General features: G+C 41.3%; 1 protein-coding gene across 2 annotated transcripts in view; it reads left to right on the forward strand.

The window, feature by feature from the left end:
• The window catches only part of LOC121275395 (polyribonucleotide nucleotidyltransferase 1, mitochondrial), a 94,121-nt gene that overhangs the window by 62,150 nt on the left and 18,608 nt on the right, over positions 1-13,363 (forward strand). For both annotated transcript variants that reach the window (XM_041182951.1, XM_041182952.1), the window contains 5 exons: positions 6,732-6,785; positions 7,006-7,115; positions 7,219-7,290; positions 10,056-10,119; positions 10,203-10,286. In XM_041182951.1, coding sequence (XP_041038885.1) covers positions 6,732-6,785; positions 7,006-7,115; positions 7,219-7,290; positions 10,056-10,119; positions 10,203-10,286 — 384 coding nt within the window. The remainder of the gene's footprint in view (positions 1-6,731; positions 6,786-7,005; positions 7,116-7,218; positions 7,291-10,055; positions 10,120-10,202; positions 10,287-13,363) is intronic.

Here is a 13,363-nt window from a genome sequence, read left to right on the forward strand (position 1 = left end):
TACTGTAGCTCATAGCAAGTATTTCATTCATCTATCAACCTTGTGATCACTAACCAACATTGATTCATGGTCCACCATCACCTTTATTTGTATAATTCTCATCTTCATGTTGAAATCTCTCCACGTTCTCGCCTTGCCTCATTTCTGAACTTATAAGTCTGAGTGCTATGCGTGATTGCAACTTCATGTCATTCAATGCATTCCCAGACAGTGAGGTGCCGTTTTCCCAAAGCTAACAGCAGCACAACACAGACAGCAACCTTTGGTTATCTGCGTTCAACCTCGCACCTGACCATAGCCTGAAGTTGCTGGATGTGTGCACAAGTAACAGGGAGCTCCATTAGCCTCACAACAAATTCTGGCCCAATATAAGTGAATTTTGTTTTTTTTTTTCCTTTAGCTTATTTGCTAGAATGTCTCACGTTGATTTTGTGATTAGTACTACTCTCCTTGATATTAAATGCTTCTTTTTGGCTGAGTGTGCATGTCATGAAGCTATTAATGTATAAAATGTTATTGGAAATTATTTTTTTTAAATAGAGGTTTAGTCTGTGGGTGTGTCTCTGTCTTAATTGGATTAAAGCCAACTGGTCTTGGTGCTTTGAAGTATAGTAGTCTTGAGATGTAAACAGAGAGGTAGAGGTACATTTGCATTTTGTTGAATAGAGCATTCAAGAGTGGGAGTGAAATCTTGCACCTAGTCAGGAGACACCAAGCAATAATAATAAAAACAAAATTAAAAACAAAAAAACTGCGGATGCTGGAAATCCAAAACAAAAACAGAATTACCTGGAAAAACTCAGCAGGTCTGGCAGCATCGGCGGAGAAGAAAAGAGTTGAGACACCAAGCAATATGTTTATATATCTAATAAAATTGGTACTTTGAAAAGGGTTTTATTGTTAGAAGAGGTGGAGTTCAAGGGGCTGGTGATACAATGAGAATTTACATTCAAAGAGAAGTTCTGGACATAACAAAAGCAGTTTTGTGTGCGCAAAACAGAGGCATGTAACGTCAAAGCAGCCGTAAGCTTACACTTGCCTGCAAAGGAACCAAAATGAAAGGAACCTCATTTTGAATTTGTGTGGTGAAAATACTTTGCCTGGTATCTGCTTAAAGTCTATGCGTTATTGTTGCCTGAGTGGAAATTAGTTTGGGAATCTGTTAAAACTTACAATAGTAATAATTTGTAGCGATGTTGTATATGTTTAACTTGTATAAATTAATAAACGTGCCGTGTAGTTTGATATAAAAACCTCTCGAGATTGCAACTCAACCTATATTTTCAAGTGGTGTGTTTTATGACAGTTGTTTAAAGTTTCCCTCTGGGATTTAAAAAAAAACAGCCTTTACCAACTGCTGTGTCATAACAGTACAGTAGGTGGTGCTGGAATTTGAATTATGGACTGTTTAGCAATGGAAGGACACGTAGGGCAGGATTTTCCTAGCCCCACATATGGCCCCATTTGGTCCCAAAACCTGCAGTAACATCCAGCCTATGAAGTTTACCGTTCTCTTTCCCGCTCTTACAATGTTACATTTCCACCTTCAGCTAGGAGCATGAGTCTGGATCATTGCCATACTCCATGAGTGATAGAATGACTTCATGGACCTGAGAACAAGTGTGTTTTATGTCCATGAAGCATTCTGTTTACGCAGTGTGTTTGACAAAGTCTAAATGGGTTTTGTGTTTGCTGTAATAAAAATGAAAAATGCTGGAAATACTCAACTGGTCTGGCAGCATCTTTGAGAAGAGAAACAGCTAACATTTCAGGTCAATGACCCTTCTTCACAACTGGAAACAGTTGGAGATGTGTAACAGTCTTTATGCATCTCCAAAGGCAAGGAAAGAACAAAAGGGAAGGTCTGCAATAGGTTGAAAGGCAGGAAATATTGAATAACTAAAGGGATGATAGCGCAAGGCAAGAACAAGATGGTAGTGGGACAAGTAAAGAAATAAAATATGTCTAGAGGATGTATGAATGTGAAAAGCAGAATCATCACCAAAAGCTACAATCCTAAATAAATGGGTATAGAGGTTATGATCTGAAATTATGATCAGAAACTGAACTGGACTAGCCATATAAATACTGTAGCTGCAAGAACAGGTCAGAGGCTAGGAATTATGTGGCGAGTAACTCACCACCTGACTCCCCAAAGCCTGTCCACCATCTACAAGGCACAAGTCAGGGATGTGATGGAATACTCCCCACTCACCTGGATGAGTGCAGCTCCTACAGCACTGAAGAAGCTGGACACCATCCAGGACAAAGCAGCCCGCTTGATTGGCACCACATCCACAAACATTCACTCCCTCCACCACCGACGCACAGTAGCAGTAGTGTATACCATCTACAAGATGCACTGCAGAAATTCACCAAGGCTCCTTAGATAGCACCTTCCAAACCCACGACCACTACCACCTAGAAGGACAAGGGCAGCAGATAGATGGGAACACCACCACCTGGAAGTTCCCCTCCAAGTCACTCACCATCCTGACTTGGAAATATATCTCCGTTCCTTCACTGTCGCTGGGTCAAAATCTTGGAACTCCCTTCCTAACAGCACTGTGGATGTGCCTACACCACATGAACTACAGTGATTCAAGAAGTCAGCTCACCACCACCTTCTCAAGGGCAACTAGGGATGGGCAATAAATGCTGGCCCAGTCAGCGAAACCCACATCCCGTGAATGAATTTTTTTTTAATTTTAAAAATTGTTGACCACATTGTTGAGTCTGCAAGGCAGTAAAAATCTAATTGAAAGATGCAGTACTGTTCCTGAAGCTTGCGTTAAACTTCATTGCTGAGGATGGATAGGTCAGATGGGGAGCGGAGCACACAATTGAAACAACAGGCAACCAAAAGCTCGGGGTCATGCGTGTGGACTGGAAGGAGGATTTTTGCAAAATGGTCACCCAGTCTGCATTTGGCCTCCTTAATGTAGAGGGATTTGCATTGTGAGAAGTAAACACAGTGCACTAAATTGAAAGAAGTACAAGAAAATTGCTATTTCAAGGCTGAGTTAGACAGATTTTTGATTGACAAGGTAGTTGAGGGTTATGAGGGGCAAGTAAAATAGTGCCATTAAGGCTACAATAGGATCAGCCAGATTTTATTGAATGGTGGAGAAGCTCGATGTGCTGTATCCTGACTTTGTAAGAACAAAAGAACTAGGAGCAGGAGTAGGCAATTCAGCTCCTTGAGCCTGCCCCACCAATCAATGCGATCATGGCTGATCTCATTTTGGCCTCAACTCCAATTTTCCACCCTCTCCCCATAACATTTCAACCTGTTATTAATTAAAAATTTGTCTATCTTCTCCTTAAATTTATTCAGCGTCCCAGCACTCACTGCACTCTGAGGTAGTGAATTTCATAGATTCTCGAGCCTTTGAGAAAATTAATTGCTCCTCATCTCTGATTTAAATCTACCATCCCTTAGCCTAAAACTATGGCCTCTCATTCTAGAATGCCCCGCAAGGGAAAACATCCGTTCCACATCTACTTTGTCTATCCCCATTAGCATCTTATATACCTCAATTAGATCTCCTCTCATCCTTCTGAACTCAAGCGCATATAGGCCTAAACTGCTCAATCTCTCCTCATAAGACAAACTCCGCATCTCTGGAATCAATCTAGTGAACCTCCTCTGAACTGCCTCCAATGCAACTACATCCTTCCTCAAGTAAGGGGACCAAAACTGCACAGTACTTCAGGTGCAGTCACACCAGTACAGCCTTGTACAGTTGCAACAGCGCTTCCCTATTTTTATACTCAATTCCTTTAGCAATTAATGCCAAAATTCCATTTGCCTTCCTTATTACCTGCTGTACCTGCATACTAGCTTTCAGTGATTCATGCATGAGGACATCCAGATCCCTCTGCACTGAAACATTCTGAAGTTTCTCTCCATTTAAATAATTAGTCGCCTTTTTATTCTTCTGCCGTTAAACTCCACCTGCCACATTTTGGCCCATTCACCTAACCTGTCCATATCCATTTGTAAATTTCTTATTTCTTCATTGCAACTTACTTTCCCACCCATTTTGGTATCATCTGCAAATTTAGCTATAGTACCTTCTATCCCTGAATCCAAGTCATTAATATGGATTGTAAATAGTTGGGGCCCAAGGACCGAACCCTGTGGCACCCCACTAGTTATAGCTTGCCATCCAGAAAAAGACTCATTTGTCCCGATCCTCTGCTTTCTGTTGGTTAGCTAATCCTCTATCCAAGCTAATATATTACCCCTAACTCGGTGTGATCTTATCTTGTATATTAATCTTTTGTGTGGCACCTTATCAAAGGCCTTCTGGAAGTCCAGATACACTACATCTACAGGATCCCCATTATCCATTTTGCTTGTCACATCTTCAAAGAACTCTAGCAAATTAGTCAAACACGTTTTACTCTTCATAAAACCATGCTGACTCTGATGGATTGCATTTCGACTTTCCAAATGCCCCATTACTACTTCCTTAATAATGGATTCCAACAATTTCCCAACGACAGACATTAAACTAACTAGTCTATAGTTTCCTACTTTTCCCACCCCCCTTTTTGAATAAAGGCATTATATTGGCATTTTTTCAATCACTGGAACCTTTCCAGAATCCAGGGAATTTTGGAATATTATCGCCAATGCATCCACTATCTCTGCTGCCACTTCCTTTAAGAACCTGGGATGTAGGCTATGAGGTCCTGGGGACTTGTCACCCATTAATCCCAATAGTTCGTACAGTACTTTTTCTCTAGTGATGGTGATTGTTCGAAGTTCCTCCTTCTCTATACCCTGTGCACTACCTGTTGTAATTGGGGTGGTACTAGTGTCCTCCACCGTGAAAACTGAGGCAAAATATTGATTAAGCATCTCTGCCATTTCTGCGTTCCTCACTATTAATCCCCAGTCTCATCCTCCAAGGGACCAACATTCACTTTGGCTACTCTCTCTCCTTTTATAAACTTGTAGAAGCTTTTGCTATCAGTTTTTACATTTTGCGCTAGTTTTCTTTCATTTTTATTTTTTTTTTAGTAACCTTTTGTTGATCATTAGAAGTTTCCCAATTTTCCAGTCTGCCACTGACCTTTGCAATTTGGTACGCCTTAGTTTTTGCTTTCATGTTATCTTTAAAACTTCCTTGCTTAGCCATTGATGTTTAACCCCCTTTTACCATCTTTCTTTCTCTTTGGAATATATTTTACTTGGGAGGAATTGAATATCTCCTTTAAATATCTGCCACTGTTCATCAACTATCCTAACTTGTAGTCTTCCTGCCCGGTCCACTGGGGCCAAATCTGCCCTCATGCCTAAGTAGTTACCTTTGTTTAACTCCAGAACACTAGTGTGGGACTCCAGTTTCTCGCTCTCAAACTGAACTTGAAATTCTAGCATGCTATGGTCACTCTTCCCTAGAGGATCCTTTTACTATGAGATCATTAATTAGTCCCATCTCATTACACAAAACCAAATCTAGAATAGCCTGCTTCCTAGTTGGTTCCCAACATATAGCTCCAAGAAACAATCTCTAATCCACTCTATGAACTCTCCCTCGAGGCTACCCTTGCCAATTTGATTAGTCCAGTTATATGCATATTAAAATCACCCTTGATTATTGCCGTGCCTTTCTTACATGCTCCCAGTATTTCCTGGTTTACACTGTGCGCTACTGCTGAACTACTGTTTGGGGACCTATAGGTTACTCCCACCAGGGACTTCTTTCCCTTGCTATTTCTTATTTCTACCCAGACTGACTCTACATCTTGCTCTCCAGTGCCTATATCATTCCTCACTATAGCACTGATCTCTTCCTTTGCTAACAAAGCTACACCACCTCCTTTTCCTTCCTGCCTATCCTTCCAAAACATTGAGTACCCTTGGATATTCAACTCCCAAACCGGTTCTCCCTGTAACCACATCTCAGTAATCACCACCAAATCATACCTATTTATCTCTATTTGCGCTGTTAACTAATTAGTTTTATTCTGAATGCTACGCGCATTCAGATACAAAGCCTTTAAGTTTGCCATGTTGTCAATTTTCTCTACTCTTATATGATTCTTTGGTGCAATATGGCATTCACACCCTGTCCTTTCCTTTCACTTTTTGGTAACAATCAGCCTTGTCACTAACCTGCACTCTTAGCCGCTCCTTAAGCTTTGTTTGTTTTATATTTGCATATTTACATGCATATTCATATGCAACTGAACCCTTCCCCCCTTTATTTAGTTTAAAGACCTATCCGCAACCCTAGTTATGCGATTCGCCAGGACACTGGTCCCAGCATGATTCGAGTGGAGCCCGTCTGAACGGAATAGCCCCTCTTTCCCCAGTACTGGTGCCAATGTCCCATGAATTCAAACCCATTTCTCCCACACCAATCTTTGAGCCACGCATTTACCTCTTTAATCTTATTGACCCTGTGCCAATTAGCACCCAGAAGGAATGTTTGGAGCCTTGGACAGTTCCTGACTTCCTTAAAATCTGTAACATCATTAAGTACTCTCAGGTCAATGATGCCTCATTAGAAATGAAACATTGACTCTCTCAGTCTGCATAGATGCTACCAGACCTGCTGAATATTTCCAACATTTTATGTTTTTATTTCGGATTTCCAACAAACACAGTATTTTGCTCTTGTGTTTGCATTTGTGGTGTTTGGAGCTGGAATTGGGAGTCCAGTGGTCTGGTCTCATCAGTGGTTTAGCTTTTTGTGTTCATTTTTAATTTATAGGTTCATCTTCTATGGCATCAGTATGTGCAGGAAGCATGGCCTTGATGGATGCAGGTAAAGTTCTGAATATCTTCATTTTAAACTGAACTGAATGTTTCCTTTCCGCAGTATCTTTTTAATTCAAGAAGTTTTACAGCAGTGAATACATTTAAGAAAAAACTGTGTAAAGTTTTCAGTAAATGCTGCTAGAATATACCAAAGACTAGTGACTTAAGTATTTGTTTACATGGAGTTTACAATCTATTTTAGTTTTGTTGTTTTGTTTATTCATCAGGTGTTCCGATTTCAGCTCCAGTGGCTGGGGTAGCTGTTGGCCTTGTCACAAAGCAAAATCCGGACAAACCTGCTGAGATTGAAGATTACCGTCTCCTGACTGATATTTTGGTTTGCTTTTTTATGAGTTGTTGCAACATTAGCTTTATGACCCATATTGACTTGTATCTATGCCCATTCAAAGAATGTAAAATAATTCTGTTGACTCTTGCAGGGTATTGAGGATTATAATGGAGATATGGACTTCAAGATGGCAGGCACAAACAAAGGAATAACAGCTTTACAGGTAAATGTGGCACTTACTCCATCATGGATAATTTTAAATTGATTATCCCATGTCACTGTCCAAAGAAAATAGTCTTTTTCTATTCACTCCATAAAAGCTCTGAATCTTGAAAAAACCTATTATATCACTTTTTCCAATGAAAATCATCCCATTTTCTCAGGCCTCTCCTTATAAATATAGAGCTCAATCTTCCAGTCGGCGTGCGGGGACAGGCCCGACACGCCGATACATAAACTAACACACAGTGACATCGGGTGTGCGTCCCGACATCATCATGCGTCATTTCGATGTTTCATTCAGCCTATTAAGGCCATTAAGAAAGTAATTAAACTAATTGAGAACACTGCCCGTCCAACCTTAAGGTTGGCAGGTAGCCGAAAAGCCCAAGCGGCCTTCGCGTTTTTCAGGAAACCTCATCTACGGGCGGGATGAGATTTCCTGAAGCTTTTATAAAATAAATAAATAACTTTTCCCAACTTCACAAACATGTCCCAACTCATGTGACACCCTCACCTGAGGGGACATGTTAAAATAAATTTTTACATTTATTAAAATGTTTTATTGTCTATTCAATCTCCCCAAGGCAGCTCCCTGCCTCAGGGAGATAGCTGCGCTCTTGCGTGCACATGTACAAAAAAGCACAGTCCCCGACTCTCCCTCCTCCCACCTCTGGCACAGATAGCGCTGAGTGCTACTGGCCGCACATTACGTTGGCCCACCCGCGTAAAATAACGGCGTGCAGCTGATCGCGGGCAGTGATCGGCTCCACGCCCGCTCCCACCCAGCCCGCCCGCCATAGGAAAAACACTCCCTATAGTTTCTGATTGCTAGTTTAATGTTTTGTTAATCTACTTTGTATGCTTTCTATAGCGTTAAAGTCCTTTCTGTAATAAGCTGCTCAAAACTGCAAATAGTGCTTCAACTGTGGCCTAACAACAGTGCCCAATTTGAGGGGCCAGGCATGGGGAAGGGGGGCTCACTGAAAGCCAGCCCTTACTGCTAAAACCCCCTTTCCCCCCACCCCACTGTTTTCGCCCCACCATGGCCCCTGTCCCGCCATCACTCTGCTGTGGCTTGGAATCCAGCAGTGATGCCAAACCTTGGATGCATGTTGCGCCAGCAGCAGTCATCACCCCCCAGTAGCATTGTCAATTCAATAGTCTTGCTAGCCTCTGATATATTGACAGCATTCGGCAGGCCGGTCTTTGGCCCCAAGGTCCTTGATCCCGGGAAAGGGCAGCTGCTGTCCAGTTAAATGCCTGAGTGGCACTTATCTCGCTGGGCCTTCCCTATAAGAGGTAACGCAAGTCTCTTGCCAGCTCTCTATTAAATGCCATCCCAAGTCTCTGTTCCTCCACATCTTTCAGCATGTTTCCACTATGTATGCATGCTCAAATTGTTTTTCCACCCAGCGTACATTATCACAGGTTTTTGCACCTTAAATTCCATCTAAGAAAAAATGAAAGAAACTTGCATTTATATAGCACCTTTCAAAACCTTCACAAGATGCCCCAAAATACTTCATAACCAATTAATTACTTTAAAGTAGTCATTGTTGTAATTGGGGAAACATGGCAACCGATTTGCTCACAGAAAGATCCCACAAACAGTAATGAGATTTGACACCAGCTAATTTTTTGTAGTGATGATGATTGAGAGATAAAATCGATCAGGTAACTGAAGGTAACTTCTCAGCTGTTCTTCAAATAATGCAGTACAATCTTATACATCCAGCTGAGAGGACTCAAGGAATCTCAGCGTGATGTCTTATATGATAGTACAAAACTCCCTTAGTTCTGCACTGAAATGTCACCCTAGAATATGCGTGCAAATTTCTGGAGTGGAATTCATGACTTTCTTGCTCCGAGACAAGAGCATTACTGCCAAGCCAAAGCTGCCATTCACTTATCTATATCCTCCTGAGATCTTTTTGCAGTCCTATCAATATATGACTCTTTGATTGAAGTGCTTTAAGACCTTCTCTATCCTAAGCAACATTTACCCTAACTGTGTATCCATCAACCGAATTTCCATCTATGTTGCTACTTTTCCCTTATACAATACTGCTGAATTTAGGTACAAGCCTATTCTGAGACACCTTTTCAATGTTACTGAATGTTGGGCTGGGATGCAAGAATGATTTTGGGATTGTGACACCTATAGTTATTTTAGCCCTTTTAGAAATGGGTCCATGGAACACCGTATCGCTGTGTCTTGGCTAGCTGGGCAAAGAAAGGATATTGCTAACTTTCTGATGTCTGTTCTTTTGTATATTTAGTTTTATTGTTTGCATTTCATCTGATTTTCTGCTCATTTCTGTTATATGCAAAATATTATGCTAAAAAATCTTGAGCATGGAATTTGCATGTGCTGAATTGAATTGCTGAGCATTTCATACTTTCCAGAATAGCCATTTTCAGAAATTAAAATATGGATTAATATAAATTAATCCTAGTTTCATACATTTTCAGTTCTTCAAGAACGCAGTAACACAAATTACACCCCCTGAGAGGTCTGTAATTTATTGAATGATCCTATTATAGTTTTACCATTGTTTCTCCAGTGATTGTATATTTGTAATGAATTGTTTTGAGACACATATTTCAGGTTAATCAAACTCCAGTTACAGTAATATTAATTATTTGTTTAGTAAAGAAAATAACCATCCAGTGTGTCAAATAATATACTGATAAAAATTGATCCAACGGATTTGATGCATATAGTCTTTAGTGCTCCACTGAAGTATATCATTTATTTTTCCTTAGGCAGATATTAAAATAGCAGGACTGCCATTGAAAATTATAATGGAAGCTATCCAACAAGCCTCAGGTAAATCTGACATCCATCTTGCAATATAACTCTGGTTTTAATTGCAATTTGTATTGTTCTAATATTGTTGCTCTTTTAACTAGCTGCCAAGAAGGAAATCTTAAGCATAATGAATAAAGCAATTACTAAACCCAGGGAAAAAAGGAAAGAAAATGGGCCTGTTCTTGGTAAGTTGTAATACAGAATTACCTTTTCTTTTTTTACTATCTATTAGTGTGATTATTAGACAAAAGTAAAACAAATTAATATGATTTTAAAAAGCTACTTTTGTACCTAAAAAAAAAAGACATCTGGCTCCAATGAAAATAAATATCTAACTTGGTCAACGTGTGATGTTTTGAAGAATACTTCCTTGTTCATAAAATCCTGACCCTAGGTCAAAAAACATTTAGTGACAAGCAGTTAAGATTCATTGTTTTTTCACATTTATGAAAGTAGCACTTAATTTTTAAAGTAAGTTAGTAGTTATACATCAATTTAATTTTGTTTCTGGAATTGAACATTCTCTATTATACTTAACGCTGTACTGTATTCAAATAACAGGTTTATTTCTAATCCTTCTAATTTTAAGAATAAACTCAAGAATTCTCCATAAAGGTTGAATGCTAGAAATTAGGCTCAATTCTGGTGAAACATATCAGTGTTGGAATATTGCAACTCTGTTGTGGCACATCCGGCTGTTTTCCTCTTTTGCACAAAGAGCACTTCATCTGTCAAGAATAATGGGCAGCATCAACAGAGTACAACTTCAGTCACCTGCATCGCATGCAAGTGGCTGAACACATGAACACAAGAAATAGGTGCAGAAGTAGACCATATGGCCCACTGAGCATGCTCCATCACTCAATACAATCATGGCTGACCTTGGGCTTCCAAGTTCCTGCCCACTCGCCATATCCCTTGATTCCGAGATACCAAAAATTAGTCTATCCCAACTTAAATGCAGTCAGTGATGGAGCCCCTATAACCCTCCAGGGGTAGCAAATTCCAAAGTTTCACAATCCTTTGAATGAAGCAATTTCTCCTTATCCTCAGACTCTGTCCTTTGTTTTAGATTCACCAGCCAGTAGAAATAACCTTTGTGTCTACCCTGTTAAACCTCTTAATGACCTTGTATGTTTCAATGAAATCACTTTTCATTCTTCTAAACTCCAGAAAAATAGACCCAATTTACTCACCCTCTCATCGTAGGCCAACTCTCTCATCCCAGTACTCAGCCTCTCATCATAGGACAAGTGTGGTAAAGTGAGGCACCCTGTCCCTTTAAGCGATGCAAGTGTACTGATCATGTGACAGCATTGGCAAATCACTGGACAGCGCGGGCTCTAGAAACTGAGGTTTCTGAGTGAGCATGTGTGCTCTGCCCTTTGTTTCAATAAGCCATCACAGTTTATTCTTACATCAGTCTCACCCGTTATTGATTGCAAGCAGCAATTGAGGAGAACATAAGGGGTACAGTTAGAATTTGGTTGGCCACTGAACTCATTTACCTAAGACATGAAAACAAGCCTCTCGTTTTTATTCTGTTACCATATGTGGGCGTCGCTGGCTAGGCCAGCATTTATTGTCCATCCCTAACTGCCCTTGAGAAGGTGGTAGTGAGCTGTCTTCTTGAACTGCTTTGGTCCCTGTGGTGTAGATACACCCACAGTGCTGTTAGGGAGAGAGTTCTGGGATTTTGATCCAGTGACACTGAAGGAATGGCGATATTGCTCCAGGTCAGGCTGGTGAGTGGCTTGGAGGGGAACTTCCAGGTGGTGTTCCCATCTATCTGCTGCCCTTGTCCTTCTAGATGGTAACGTTCCTGGGTTAGGAAGGTGCTGCCTAGGGACCATGGTGAGTCCCTGCCGTGCACCTTGTAGATGGTACACACTGCTGCGACTGTGCGATGGTGGAGGGAGTGAATGTATGTGGAAGAGGTACCAATCAAGTGGACTGCTTTGTCCTGGAAGGTGTCAAGCTTCTTGCTCATCCATGCAAGTGGAGAATATTCCATCACACTCTTGACTAGTGTCTTCTAGAAGGTGGACAGGTTTTGGGGAATCAGGAGGTGAGTTACTCACTGCAGAATTCCTAGCCTCTGACCTGCTCTTGTGGCCACAGTATTTATATGGCTAGTCCAGTTCAGTTCCTGGTCAATTTTAACCCCTCTGGATGTTGATAGAGGAGGATTCAGCGATGGCAATGCCATTGAATGTCAAGGGGTGAAGGTTAGATTCTCTCTTGTTGGAGCTGGTCATTGACTGGCATTTGTGTGGCGCAAATGTTACTTGCCACTTGTCAGCCCAAGCCTGGATATTGTCCAGGTCTTGCTGCATTTGGACATGGACTGCTTCAGTATCTGAGGAGATGCAAATGGTGCTGAACATTGTGCAATCATCAGCAAGCATCCCCACTTCTGACCTTATGATGGAAGGAAGGTCATTGATGAAGCAGCTGAAGTTGGTTGGACCTAGGACACTACCCTGAGGAACTCCTGCAGTGATGTCTTGGAAATGAGATGATTGATCTCCAGCAACCACAACCATCTTCCTTAGCGCTAGGTATGACTCCAATCAGTGGAGATTTTTCCCCCTGATTCCCATTGACTCCAATTTTGGCAGGGTACCTTCATGCCACACTCGGTCAAATGAGGTCTTGATATTAAGGGCAGTCACCATGGGAGTTCAGCTCTTTTGTCCATGTTTGGATCAAGGCTGTAATGAGTTCGGGAGCTTAGTGACCCTGGCAGAACCCAAACTGAGCATCAGTAAACAGGTTATTCCTAAGCAAATGCTGCTTGATAGCACTGTTGATGACCCCCTTCCATCACTTTACTGATGATGGAGAGTAGAGGGGAGCCCTGTACAATTGTAGCAGGATTTCTTTATTCCTGTTATCTAAACCCCATCGCAATAAAAATCAACGTGTTATTGAAACTGAACTGGACAAGGCATTTTAATAATGCAGCTACAAGAGCAGGTCTGAGGCTAGGAATCCTGCAACAAGTAACTCACCTCCTGACTCCACAAAGCCTATCCACCATCTACAAGGCACAAGTCAGGAGTGTGATGGAATACTCTCCACTTGCCTGGATGACTGCAGCTCCCACAACGCTCAAGAAGCTTGACACCGTCCAAGACAAAGCAGCCCGTTTGATCGGCACCATATCCACAAACATTCACTCCCTCCACCACCGCGCACAGTGGCAGCAGTGTGTACCATCTACAAGATGCACTGCAGGAATTTACCAAGGCTCCTTCAA

This window comes from Carcharodon carcharias, chromosome 2 (assembly GCF_017639515.1).
Source record: "Carcharodon carcharias isolate sCarCar2 chromosome 2, sCarCar2.pri, whole genome shotgun sequence".
Lineage (NCBI taxonomy): Eukaryota > Metazoa > Chordata > Chondrichthyes > Lamniformes > Lamnidae > Carcharodon > Carcharodon carcharias.